General features: G+C 38.8%; 1 protein-coding gene across 2 annotated transcripts; it reads left to right on the forward strand.

Moving 5' to 3' along the window:
- The first annotated feature begins 1243 nt into the window (after nt 1–1243).
- On the forward strand, nt 1244–12733 carry ganc (glucosidase, alpha; neutral C). Of its 2 annotated transcripts, XM_033643342.2 has the most exons (25): nt 1244–1443; nt 1746–1808; nt 3023–3125; nt 3451–3578; nt 4619–4795; nt 4888–4909; nt 4996–5065; nt 6154–6250; nt 6377–6560; nt 6932–7076; nt 7324–7559; nt 7660–7786; nt 8317–8396; nt 8609–8752; nt 8944–9040; nt 9131–9232; nt 9338–9512; nt 9684–9752; nt 9953–10017; nt 10117–10193; nt 10288–10362; nt 10437–10550; nt 10842–10954; nt 11100–11203; nt 11580–12733. In XM_033643342.2, the coding sequence occupies exons 1-25, from the start codon at nt 1415–1417 to the stop codon at nt 11684–11686; spliced, it is 2703 nt and encodes a 900-aa protein (XP_033499233.2). In that variant the 5' UTR covers nt 1244–1414; the 3' UTR covers nt 11687–12733. The 2 variants fall into 2 exon arrangements, 1 of the variants encoding a protein (XP_033499233.2); XR_004502563.2 differs by lacking the exons at nt 10842–10954; nt 11100–11203; nt 11580–12733 and having other exon boundaries at nt 10117–10209; nt 10437–10494.
- Nucleotides 12734–14625: the final 1892 nt, after the last annotated feature.

Below are 14625 nucleotides of genomic sequence, written 5' to 3' on the forward strand. Positions count from 1 at the left end.
TCTGAGAATACCTGAGAATGACTGATAAATTTAATGTACAAAGGACAAATCTGATTAGATACAGATACAAGCTTTTTTTTACAGTTAAAATATCGAAATCTTTTTTTTTGTTTTGTTTTGTTTCAGCTTGGAAAAATTGAAATAAAAGTTTCAAATTTGCATCTTGAAATGACAAGAAATTACACAAAGCCAAATAACATTCAGAAATCAAAAATCACACTCGTTTACTGAACTGAGATATTTTAAGATAGTATAGAAAATTCAACATCACAGATCCTTGCAAGAATATTGAATCCAGCATTATTTCAAACAGTATAAACAGTTTCAAAACAAAGTGAAAACAAACTCAAAACGGCAAGGCTATATTTACAAAAAAAGGACACATATATAAATAAAAGTAGAAATTAAAATAAATAAATTGATTACATTTAATACATGTATTTAAGGCATTACATTTTGAGACCTCTAGCAACTCACAGAGCAAACCCATTTTGTGCCAACCCAGTGAATGAATAATACCAAACAAACCATCCATCTTGGTCAAAGTACCAGAAATTGTGACATATCAATTTTTTTTTTTAAAGCACTGGGGAGGGACTTCTGTTTTTTTATTTTGGTCTGGGAGAGGAGCACACAACTTTAAATGGTTATATTCTGTGTATATTTTACCTTAAATTTGTTTTCTTAAAAAAAATGGCAAAATTACATATTTCACACAGACATAAACTGCGAAATAAATAAATGAATACAATTTATTTTTTAAAAAAAGAAAAAAATTATTGTTGGATTTTCACATTTCTGACAGTTCTTAATTTGGCCAAAAATAAGATTGTTTGCACAAGCTAATCAGCATGCATGGCAAGAGTAAAAAACTTAGTAAAAAGGCTTTTTTCAACCCCAGAATTTCATCTTCTTCTTAACCTTCAAACATCAAAAGATACATTTTAAAAAATCTAATAACTCATTTATGGTGGAGGGAGGGTCAAGGGGAAATATTTGGAGCTTCGGGGAAGGTTTAAAAAAAGTTAAGTTAAAAAGTAAGTAATGAACAGTCCCTCATCTTTGTAAATCAGAAATAATTAAATCAATAGATTTTAACAGATAAATAATGAACAGTCCCTTATCTTTGTAAATTAAAATTTGGTAACCAGAAAACAATATGAAAGAAAAGGCAGAAATAATTTGGTGGGAGATTTAATTTGAAATTCACACCGGAAGTGGTGTATTAGCACATTTCCTGTGTGTGTGTGTGTTCGCTGCTGTTACGGCTGTTCGTCCTGGAAGAGTCAGGAAGAGTTCACACTGAAGTTTACAGAGAAATAATGTCGTGAAAAACTCAGAGGATCTCAACGACTGTTACCGGCTGCTGTTTCCTGTCTGTCTGTGTTTCTGTCTGTCTGTCTGTCTGCTCGACATGGCGGAAGTGAGCCAACCTGTCGTCAGGTATAAACACCGACCTGTTTTCACACACTCTGCACAAGTGACAGCTTCTGTTAGTGACATTTGACTTAGTCATATGGAGGCTGTATCATGTATTCAGGTGCCCTGAGGGCTCAGTGTTATACAGTGTGTTGATAAGATGGGAAAATGCATCTGTGGCTTTGAAGTACTTATGTACTTGAATTTAAATCTAAATAGTTTGTATTAAAGTCGCTGTGGACAGGCTCGAAAAAAAGATTGTTTCCCACCCTGTGCCCAGCGGTATATGATGCATACATTTAGTTTTCTCTCTGTTTGTTCCTCAGTGTTGTTCCTGAAGATGAAGGCAAAGAAAAGTTCAAGAAAAGTGACCAGGTGGCTTTTTACAGGTATGTTGGACATTTAATATCAATGTTATTATTAACAAATCAGAACTACTGCCTCACAGTTGTATGACTCCGCCCACCAGTCCAGTGTCTCTGACAGTCTCCATCCATGTCAGTGAAAACATGGATGCTTCACACACAGAAGATCTATACAATCAGCACAGTTTCAAGATTAGAGTCACCAATTCAGTATCTGACCAAATGTCTCCCCTTCTGTTCCTGAGATATGACGTTAAAACATGATGATGTCACAGTCAAGCTGACCTTTGACCCTTTGACCTTCATTATTTTGTCCTGTTAGACATTTGTGTGAAATTTTGTCAGAATTAGCACATGGATTTCCGAGTTATGGCCAAAAACATGTTTCATCATCACAGTGACCTTTGATCTTCAATCACTAAGTTCTAATCAGTTCATTTGTGAGTCTAAGTGGACGTTTTTGCCATTTAAGGAAATTCCTTAAGGGTTTCTCGATATGCGTTCACAAAATGAGACAGACGCACGGTCACAGTAACCTTTGACCACCAAGTGCTAAGCAGTTCATCCTTTACTCAAAGTCGATGTTTGTGCCAAATTTGAAGAAATTCCCACAAGGTGTTCTTGAGATTCCACTTTCATGAGAATGCAACAGAAGAGGTCACAGTGACCTTAACCTTTGACCTTTGAGCCCAGTTTGCTCATTTTATGTTTGTCACCGTTTCATCACTACTACGAATACAACTGTAGCCAGTATCTCACTGTCACTATCCTCATTCAGATTTTAACACTCAAAGTGGGTGTTTGTGCCAAATATGTATAAATTCATTGAAGGTGTTCCTAAGATATTGCATTCACAGTGATCTTGACTTTTGGCCTATGACCACCAAAATCTAATCATTTTGTCCTCGAGTCAAAGTGAGCATTTGTGCCAAATTTGGAAAACTTCCCTGAAGGCTTTCTTCTTGGGATATCGTGTTCACAAGAATGGGATGGATGGACGGACAACCTGAAAATTTAATGCCTTTGGCTGCGGCTGTCGCTGGCACGGACGCATAAAAACTGACCCACAATTCAGTGTATTTTGCTTTTATTTTATTGTGTTGTTTGTTGTATTTTATTTAATTTTGTATCTTGCTTTGTGTGTGTTGAGTAAGATTTAAGCCATAGATCTCATCAGGTCCTCGCTGAATAGAACAACATTGTAACATTGATATTTTATTTTTATTGTCCCTTTTAAGGCGACAGATTCGAGGCCCAAACCTGCAGCACCGAGCCCTTTTGGACACCTTGGTGCTCACAGAGAAGGGGGCACGATTTGAACTGTTGGAGCCTGACACACAGGTCTGAGCACACACAACGATCTTTACATGTGACACAATTTCATCATTAAGTTACTCATACCTTTCTGCTGTGTGAGTGCTCGTCTGCAGGATTAAAATCACACACTGTACATTGTGTTTTCATTAAGAATTAGTAGGACTACACAGTGATATAAAATAATATTTAAGATTAAAAACTGCCATGAACATCTTCAAACAGAGATACTTTATTGATTCTGATTTTAGTTTTAATTTAGGTGATACATTTAAAGTCAGGCCACATTAAAAGACTGAACGTCCCTTTTTAACTCTACATTTAAAAAACTCTGTCTTTGCTCTTTCCACAGACCAAACTGCTCCTGTCTGTGTCACCTTGTAAAAACAACACTGTGAGGATCCTGCTAGACGAGCTGCAGCCCATTAAACCACGCTACAGAGTTCCAGATGTGATAACGGAGGAGCCGCGGTGTGAACAGTAAGAGCTTCATCAGCCATTATGATCTCTAGTTACACAAGCAATGTAGTTAAAGAACTCCACCTCTCCTCTCTGAGGCCTTCCTCTGATACACTAACAGCTCTGTGTCTGTGTTGTGTTGCACGTCGGGACTACAGAGGCCGACAAGGGCAAACTCTCTACATAGCCCAAAACACTTCTATTAGGAGCAGAGCTGCATCAATTAATCGATTAATTGATTAGCTGTCACCGATTAACATTTTGTGCTAACTAATTCAATTATTTTCTCATCGTTTTAAGTTGATTTTTTAAAGAAAAAAAAGTCAAAATTCTCTGATTCCAGCTTCTTAGACATGAATGTTTTTCTGGTTTCTTTACTCTTCTGTGACAGTAAGCTGAATATCTTTGGGTTGTGGACAAAGTGAGACTTTTGATGACATCATCCGGGGCGTCACTGTTACATTTTTCACCATTTTATTACATTTTATAGACCAAATAACTAAACGATTAATCTAGAAAATAACCAACAGATTAATCGATGATGAAATATTCGTTAGTTGCATCATTATGAGAAGAGTGCTGCAGTTTCAGAAACGCTGCCAAAAGCGTACAAAATCCGAAACAGATACAACAAATGGAGACATCCAGCAAAACAAAACGTGCTGCAGAAAGTTTTAACAAATACATCAAATATAGAAACGATGCAAAGTCAAAAACACACAAACCTTGCAAACAAGTGCAACAGAAGAAGACTGCATATCCAGCCATCATAACAGGAGAACACTAGGGTGAGAAAATTTGCATCGTTTCATCGTTGCGTTTGCCCTTGTCGGCCTCCGTACATCTGGGATTTTCATGTTGTGTCTGTGGCTTGGAAAAAAAGACTGAGAAATAATGTTGTTAAAATCAACTTAGGCTAGTTCGGAGCTTCTCTGGGAGGGTGGGTCTCTTATTTTTGTCTACAAGTCAGAAGATCAACATGTGAAATCATAAAATAACTTCTATGTTAAATTGCTGCAGTCCTCAGACAGTGGTCGACTGTTTCCCATGTCATCCTGCAGGTTGAGAGTGGAGAGACAGTCAAAGGACTCTGTCACCCTCTCTTGGTCCTCAGGACGTCAACAGGTGTGTGTGTGGCACTTCCCTTTCCGACTGGAGATCCTGTATGAAGACAAAGTGATGGTTACGTTTAACTCCAGAGGCAAACTGTGGTTTGAGACGCTGCAGGATCCACTCAGGTGAGGAGCTGAGGGAGGGGTCGAGGACTGGAATAAATCAACAAAACGTAAATGTGAATTAAATTAGATTATCTTTGCTTCTTGTTCCTCAGGGCTTCATCTCATGGCAGTGAGGTGAGATGATACCAAATCTGTTCAAAATGTGGTGTAATATGACTCCTACTTGAAGCCTAATCTTTTTCCATTTATTCCTCTGACAGGTTCAGGAGGACGACACAGGTTTATTATGGAAAGAGACCTTCAAGGAGTTTGTGGATATCAAAGCTAACGGTTTGTTTCTGCCATTTTACTGTTTTAATAAGTCAGACTTAAAACTGATTCTTTCTGTTCTTATTAGAGATTCTGCCAGTGCTCTAATACAGTGAACAGGAGGGGAATATTGTTTGTGTTTCTCCTACAAAACACAAACAATACTTTTTATGAATTATATATAATATTGAATTATTGATATTTATTTATGTATAATTTATACATGTATTTTTTTATTAATTGCATTATTTTTATTATAATCATTATTATTTGCATTATTATTATTTAAACATATATATATATATATATTTTTATATTTATTATAGCCATTATCATTATTATTATTATTATTATTATTATTATTATTTTTGTTATCATCATTATTATATATTTTTAAAAATGTATTTTTTACATATCATTATTATTATTATTATCATTATCATCATTGTTATATATTTGTACATTTATTATTACCATTACTAGAAGTAGCAGTAGTAATAGTTGTATATTTTTATTATTATCATCATTATTATTATATATTTAAAATGTTTCTATTTTTATTATAATCATTAAAGGACTTATTATTTTTATTTAGTTTTATTTATAGATTTATTTAAAAGAAATGGTATTATTATTATTAGCATTATTTTATATATAGATTTTTAAAATTCTTGTAATTTTTTTAGTAGCATTCTAACTATTATTGTATTTTTCATTATTGTCATCATCATCAGGGTTAGGGGAAAATTATCATGTCAAAACTTAGAACTTAAATTCTAAATATAATTAGATTCTTTATAACTATAAATATACCACATGGTAACCATATTTACAAAGCATCTCTTCTAAAAAATTTATAGAGAGGAATTTACAAAAGAAAAAACCTGCAGCCATTTAATATCTTACTATGCAGGAAATGTCGGTTAAAGTTTGTAAACAGCTTCACCAGAGAAAGTGAAAGCCGACCCAAGATTTACTCTCATGTTTTTAAGGAAAATCCTGCAGAGTTCATCCGTTAGGCTCATTCAAGAAAAGATCAAAACATCAACACATACAGAAATGCATGAATAAAAACAAAAATACTGATGATAAATGATCTTTTCCTCCAGGTCCCAGTAGCATCGGGTCCGACCTCTGTCTCCACGGGTTCAGTCACGTGTACGGTCTTCCAGAGCACGCTGACAGCCTTCAGCTCAGAGACACCAGGTACACACATGTATTTTCACTACAGGCAAGCAGCAGGAAAAAGGAAGTTCATGCAGTAAAGATATTTAATAATAAATTTATTTATTAAATTAATTAATTTAATCATGTCTTTAATGACCTCCACAGAGATGGTGAACCTTATCGGCTGTATAACCTGGATGTCTTCGCCTATGACTTGTACAGCCGCCTCGGCCTGTACGGGTCTGTGCCGCTGCTGGTGGCCCACAAGCCTGACAGGACTCTGGGAGTGTTTTGGCTCAATGCATCGGAGACGTTTGTGAACGTGCAGTACAGCCCAACTGACCATCAGGTAAACTTTGCTCCAGTGCTGTTCTTATACAGTATCTGTCTGTCTGTCAAAAGCTTCATTTTTCAGGAGCTGCTTATTGATGCCCGAAAGTTAGAGAGGCAGAATTGTGACCAGAAATATTTGGATCAAACCCTTGGGCCCCAGAAAATTTAAACCACCGTGTTACCGCCTGGTGTAGCAGGAGTAGGAAGTCCAGTCCTGCAGACTTTTGGTGTCGCTCGTCCTCCTGGTTGCAAACAGAATCAAAATCAAAGTCAGGATGATTCTAAAAATAAACCTGCATAACAAAAGAAACCATTTCCTGTGTCGCGCATTTTAGAAAACATGCAGTTATCTTCATTCATGACCACATAACCCCCCACGTCACTCAGGATGGCCACACCCCTCCAGTGAAGAGGAGGCGGACGGAGCCACAGACGGACGTCCACTGGCTGTCAGAGAGCGGAGTCATTGACTGTGTGGTTCTGCTCGGGCCCAGTCCACAGCAGCTGTTCACCCAGTACGCTCAGCTGACAGGTGTGTGTGCTGCACATTGTGTTTATATGCACATGAAAACAAAGCATGACCTGAAAAATGCCAAATTTAAGATCTTGGAAAGGATCATTTTGGAGGTTTTCACCCTACAGTGTCAGATTTATGTGTCACTTCATCTGCAAAGAAACCACAGTTATTCTTAAAAAGAGCAACACATGATTGTTGAAAATGGAAGGACATCATCCCTCAGTCTGACTCACACCGTTACTTCTCTCCCCTCCTCCGTCAGGATATCAAGCCCTCCCTCCTTTGTTTGCACTCGGGTACCACCAGTGTCGCTGGAACTACAATGATGAGGCCGACGTGAAGGCTGTGGACGCTGGATTTGATCGCCACAACATCCCGTACGACGTCATCTGGCTGGATATTGAGCACACAGATGAGAAGCGTTACTTCACCTGGGACTCTGCTCTTTTCCCCGACCCAGCCGGCCTGCAGCGCCACCTAGAGAGGAAGAAGAGGAAGGTCAGTTGTAGGATGCACCTTATATATTTACTGCCTTTTTTAAGTGGTCATATGTCACAGCTGTAGATTATTCACTATGCATTTTTCTCTCATGTTTCAGTTGGTTGTTATCAGTGATCCCCACATCAAGGTCGACCCTGATTGGTCGCTGTACTGTGAGGCCAGAGACAGAGGCTACTTTGTCAAACACAGAGACGGACGGATCTTTCAGGGCACATGCTGGCCTGGTAATGTTTTATTAGACCTGATTTCAGAATAACATAATAGAAACTCTCGACAAATGTCACAACAAATAAACCTAATTAATGAATATTTTATTAGTTACTTATTAGTTGTATTGTGTATATTTTCTGAGATATTTATTTCAGGTCAGTTTTTGAACATGACTTTAGCTCCTTTCACACATGCACGGAAAACCTGACATTATCTAGACCGGTGGTTCCCAACTGGTGGGTCGCGGTCCAAAAGTGGGCTGATCGAGGCAGCAGTAGACCAGCAGCTTCTGTGTTCAGAGGGGTAAAATTACTGTTTTTGACAACAGAGTCTGGCACTGAATAGAGCATGGATAAAGTTAAGTTAAGGTTAAGTTCCCTGTCGGAAAGAGCAGGTTTGTAAATCCTATGACTTCAGTTCATCAAGAATTTTTCCTGTTCACCTTGGAGGCATGTGAGAAAAATACAGTTAACATAAGACGGGGTGAGTAACTGATATACAAATGATATTTGGGGGTGAACTGTCCCTTTAACCTCTCTCACAGGTGAGTCCTCTTACCTTGACTTCAGCAGCCCAGACACTCGAGCCTGGTACTCCAGATGTTTCGGCCTGGATAAATACAAGGTGAGTGTAAAAATAATCCATTAATCAATACTACTGTTTTTATGCAACACAATTTATCCACAAGAACTTATTATAATATTGATGAAATTCCGTTTTGGTGGCTGTGACACCCAACAGAAAGGCTAAATATTCCGATATAATCTCGTATAATTCTGTTTTTATATCATATTCTCACTCGCTGAGTCTCACCGAAGTGTTGATGTGTGACGCAGGGATCGACGCCATCCTTATTTGTGTGGAATGATATGAATGAGCCGTCTGTGTTTGGGGGACCAGAGCAGACCATGCCAAAGGACACAGTGCATCATGGGGGCTGGGAACACCGGGAATTACACAACCTGTACGGCTTCCACCAGGTGAGCAGCTCATTTAACTTCTTTTGATACAGTTTTTAAAGATTAAAGCTGTTGAACGTGCAGCATTAATGTCATTATTCCACCTTTGTCTCTGCAGAAAAATCTGTGGTCTCAACATAACTAAATGACAGTTATTCATAAAGTCTAATGATGTGAGTTACAGCCTTACGGTTTATTTTGTTTTATCGCAGCACATGGCCACAGCAGAGGGGCTGATAACTCGCTCAGGTGGCTCAGAGAGACCATTTGTCCTCACACGCTCCTTCTTCGCCGGGTCACAGAGGTTCGGTATGTGTTAGAGATGATAAAATAAACTCAGACCTCTGTGATGTCATCATGGTTGTTTCCTTAACTGCACTGACTTTGTTCTGGATGCAGGAGCAGTGTGGACAGGTGACAACGTCGCCAGTTGGGAACATCTGAAGATCTCTATTCCGATGCTCTTGTCTCTGAGCGTGGCGGGCGTCGTATTTTGTGGAGGTGAGAATTTCTGGGTAAAGTAACATGCTGCTTGTCTGCTATTTATTTTCCTAGTCTCACACTTTAAGTCACAGCCTCTTGTGTCCTTTGCCCTCTGTGTTTCAGCCGATGTCGGTGGGTTTATTCAGGATCCAGAGCCGGAGCTGCTGGTGCGTTGGTACCAGGCAGCGGCCCTGCAGCCGTTTTTCAGAGGTCACTCTGCAAATATTACAAAGCGCCGGGAGCCCTGGTTGTTTGGAGAGGAAGTCACTGCTGCGATCCGCACTGTGATCCAACAGAGGTACTTACACTATTATGATTTTATTTATTGTCATGTAAGGTGTCCCTGAGTGCTCTGAAAGGTGCCTATAAATAAAATGCATTGTTATTAAGTTTCCTGACTGGAGCCAGTTCAGGAACCAGAGCTAATTTGGTGGAGAAGGTGTAACAGTCTTCTCTCTTGTGTCTTCAGGTACTGTCTGCTGCCTTACTGGTACACTCTGTTCCACCAGGCTCACACCTGTGGTCTGCCTCCTCTCAGGTCAGTGCTGCTGCCATCTGCTGCTCAGCTGCAGCACTGCAGGCCTCTTCTGCAGCTTTACCTTTCAGTTTCATCAGTAGACACTAGAGGTCAATGTCTGTAATGATGATGATGATGTAATGGCATGAATTTATCACTCAAATAAACAGATAGACACTTAAAGACAGTGGAAAACACTCTTTTTATTTGAAACCATACAGACCTCTGTGGGCAGAGTTCCCAACAGAAGACAGCACCTTCACTGTGGACAACCAGTACATGATTGGTGACAAATCACTTTTTTAATTTTGCATTTTTACTCAGTGTGACCTGGAATTATTTCACTTCTGTTTCTATCAGTTTAACCGTCTTTGGTTTGACGCAGGAGGAGCACTGCTGGCCTGTCCTGTGACCGACCCTGGTGTCCAAGAAGTCAAAGTCATACTCCCTGGATGTGGTGAGGTAAATCAGCCTCCAGGTAACACATTCATATGTTCTGATGTGTTCATGATACACCTCAGCGTGGGTGTTTTATTAAAGCTTGTGTCTGTCTCAGGTTTGGTTTGACGTCCAGTCTGCGAAGGCGTATAAAGGAGGCCGGACTCTGAGTCTGCCCGTCACCCTGGACACAGTCAGTTTGTCTCCATTCACACAGCAGTTTCTTCATACATGATATTATATTATTACCTGGTGTTTCCTCTGCAGGTTCCTGTGTTCCAGCGTGGCGGCTCGGTGGTCTGCAGGGCAACAGGAAGTGGCTCTTGTACAGCTGAACTCCAACAGCTCCCCCTCTCCATCACTGTGGCCCTCAACTCTCAGGTGAGCGTGTCAAAAATCTGGGAACATGGCTGCTGCTGGTATAAAAGGTTTCATAAGGCAAATAAAACCTGCACGACTTAAAGAAATACAGTGATACAAACTGATATATATTCTTTTTTCCATTTTTGCTGTGAAAAATGTTTCACTTAAGTTGCTTTAATTCTTTAAAGAAAAATCAGAATCATGTCTTTTTAAGACAGACACAAAGTTCATTCATCCCTTGTTAAGTTATTTTAGACGTTTGCCTAATTTAATTAGTGCAATCCTGACTGCTGTCCCGTCTCTCTGCAGGGCGTCGCTGATGGTGAGTTGTACCTGGACGACGGCCACTCCTTCAGCTACCGGGACAGAAAGGCCTTCTGTCTGCGCAGGTTCAACATGCTGTCAGGCCGTCTGCTCTGCCGGTGAGTCACAGCTCGCACCTCTATTTTTAGACCACACGTGAAAGGAGCAGGTACCAGTGACTGACGTGAACGCTGAGGACTGAAGTGACCTTCAAATAGATTGAAGTGAAAACATGATGGTTTGATATCTGTTGTTGCGTATCAGTCCTGCAGGTGAAGAAGGAGCATTCGACTGTGATACTGTCGTGCAGTCGGTCACCGTCCTGGGGCTGAAGAACAAACCGTCCACGGTGGTCGTGCACGTGTCAGGTGAGGAGCTCTGCCATTATAGTTCCATATATAGTCACATAAATATAGTAACATCTCACATGCACCTGCACATGACCCCACTACGAGCAAAGCCACCTTAGCATCCATCACAGCCACCGTAACATGAAGACACTGGTGGGGTCAAACTAAAATAAACCAAGTCTGCAACTTAAATTTGGACATTTTTATTTAGAGGCAGACTTGTTTAACCAGGTGAGTTGTGTTGTTGTCACAAAGCTGCGGTACTATCTCACAAAATTAAAAATCAGAAACATCTTTCTTGACTCAACTGCTCAACTGAATCCTGTAAACTGAGGCATTTCTTTGATTTTATCAGTACAAAGAAAAGCTCACCATATCTTCCATGTGTCACCAGGTACAGAGACGTCCGCTGCGTTTGAGTACACGGAGACCTTCTGCACGCTGACAGTGAGCAGCCTGACGCTCAGAGTGGCGACAGACTGGGACATACAGATAGGTTAACTGTTAGTGTGTTCACTCCTGTGGATTTCTTCTTCATGTCAGGTTATCAGAATTATTTTTATTAGCAAGGTGAACTTTGATTAATTATATCTGACATAGCTTGACTTGTTTAATGCTGCTGACGCTGAAGAGTTCAGAACTCAGACTGACACATGTGCAGCTAACAAGTAAGTCTAACAGAGACTAAATGCACTTTTAATGCAGGTTTCAATGATTTTAATTGTATTAAACTTTAGATTTATTTTTTGAAACCTCAAAAGACGAACAGGTCGACAGATCCCTCCACTGAGTGCAGCTTTATCCAGGACTGTACTTCTTTAATGTCTGGGTCAGAAACATGAAGAGAAGAACAGAAATGTGTTTTAATCTGTGAAGGATACGATTTTTATTCCCTCCTGATTTATGAAGATTCATACAACAGCCTGTTGGGGCAATTGGCAGTGTAAAAAAAATAAAATAAAATACAGAGCTTGGAGGGAGGTTTAATTCAGGTAAATTAAAGTTGTAATTTATGCGGAAAAAATCTCAGATATTCTCTGAAGTTAAAGTCACAAATTTAGGAGACAAAAACATGGATATTCTGATATCTGTTTAATTATCAAATTTACAAGGCAAAACTTGGAAATTCTCTATGATTTAAGTGGAAAATTTACAAGGAAAAATTCTCAGATATTCTCTGAGATCAAAGTCGTAAATTTACAAGGAAAAACTTGGATAAATTTACAAGGAAAATTTCTGGATAATGTATGAGATTTATTTGTTAAATTTACAAGATAAAACTTGGATATTCTCTGAGTTGAATCTAGTTTGTGAATTTTTCCCATTCATTCATAATTTTAATATTGAAAAAAATATATATATTTTTTATCTGAATATTTCCCCCCTTCCCTGAGTTCTGTATTTATTTTTTATTTATTAACACATAACTGCCTAAAAACTCTGTCGTAGATTAAAGATATCTGATTGATTCTTACTAACAATCAATAAGAACTAACCTGTGGTTTAAAAGTTGTGAAAGTTTACTGAATAAAGGTGCACTGATCTGCAGCTTCAAGCTATAACAGACTGTTTTTTGTTTTATTCTTATAAAATATGTTGTCATGTTAAACACCTGCTGACAAAGCATTCATTTTACTCAACATTGTGTTTTTGTTGTGTCTGTTGGTGTGATGTGACCTGACCTCTGCCTAACCCAGCTGTTTCTTTACTTCAGAGTCACACAAAAAAAAAAAAAACACACAAAAAGAAAGTGCTGGAATGCAATAAAGTCCGACATGAGACCAAGAAACAGCAGCTAGTTAAAGATCCAGAGACAAAACATCCTGATATAGTAAAAAATCATTGTGACATACTTTTATTCTAAAGGTGAGTGCTACGAAAGTTATTATATAACAGAGCATATTTGGTGTTGAGTCTTACAGCTGTTCTGGCTTTAAGCCATATTAGTCTGTCAAATGAGAACGCTTTAATCATTAAACATGTTTAAAAACGAAAGGTTAAAGCTGATTTATATAAAAACAAATATTTTTTAAGATGTACTGATTTATATTCTCAGAGACTTCTTGGGAGGTTGAATTGCAACAGTAGGATTGCAGCACTATACCGGTTTTGAGGTATACCGATATATAAATGTTGATGGTTATCATACCGTATTATATCATTTGCTTACTTACAATATCCAAAAAAAGATGCAACTGGACGGAGAATCGCTTCTTTATTTTAGTTATTTTCTAAGGGGAGACTTTTTACACAAACTTCCATTAATTAAAATGGTTTCAAGTTTCAATACAGTAATAAAATGTTTGTTAAACCAGAAATAACCCCTCTGTTTTCATTACATTAAGGGTCATTCTGACTGATAATAATATAAAATCTGTAATACTGTGATACCGCAATATTTTCTGAGATGGTTATCATATCGTGAAAATCTCATACTGTTGCAGCCCGAGATACGAGTGAGACTGCTGCAAATATTCTGTATTTTTCATGGGGTTTTTTTCTCGACAGATATCTTTTTTATATTTTTATCCTGAAAATTGTTATTTATTCTGCATTTTTCCGTCAGAATGTGGTTTATATCTGAGAGGAAAACTTTAAAAGAGGCAACATGTATAGTAGACCGTCACGTCAGACTGAACGTTATATGATAAACTTAATTTCTGTAGCACTTCACAAAACAAAGTTAAAGTGTTTTACAATAATATGAATAGAATACAATTTTTAAAAAATAGTTTAAAATTCATACAAAATGAAGCAAAAGGAGCTGCATATGAGATAAAATCAAAGGTAACAGTACACCTTTGGGTATAAAGAGATTTTAGGTGAGTTCGGGCCACAAAGTCTGTGAAAGCTCACTTATAGAAATATGTTTTTAGGAAGGATTTAAAAGCGTAAAAGCAGCTCGCTGGTCTGATCTCCTCAGGGAGGTGTTTCCAGGGAGTGGGGGCTCTGATAGAGAAGGCCCGACATCCTCTAATCTCCAGTCTGAGTTATCTCTGTATTACTGTTAAACACCCACTAAGACTGGGCCATTCACTGTACACACACATGCAGTGCACCTCACCAGTCTGTCACTGATCATCTGTGCTGTTTAACAATCCCCAAACATCAGATTGAGTTTGTAGTTTGCTAAAAATGGATGAAGCTCCTCTCCATAGCGTTAGCTGCCCTGGTTATGCTGAGACTGCTCAATGCTGAGCTCCATTGAGAATAGGTTTAAAGGGGTTGAATGCCTTCTGCTGAGGCAGGGCATCTACCGACCACTCTTTACATGCACTCTGGCGCGGCCCACTGGCCTTTGTGTCACCCAACAATGATGGCACCGGAGCACCACAGCCAGGGACGGATCATTGTCCGGCTCAGCCAATGGGAGAGCAACAAATAGACGTTTATGTCATGTGTGAGTTTCTGTGCATACGTGTGTGTATGTGCATGGTAAT

Source organism: Epinephelus lanceolatus, chromosome 15 (genome assembly GCF_041903045.1).
Source record: "Epinephelus lanceolatus isolate andai-2023 chromosome 15, ASM4190304v1, whole genome shotgun sequence".
Classification (NCBI taxonomy): Eukaryota; Metazoa; Chordata; class Actinopteri; order Perciformes; family Serranidae; genus Epinephelus; species Epinephelus lanceolatus.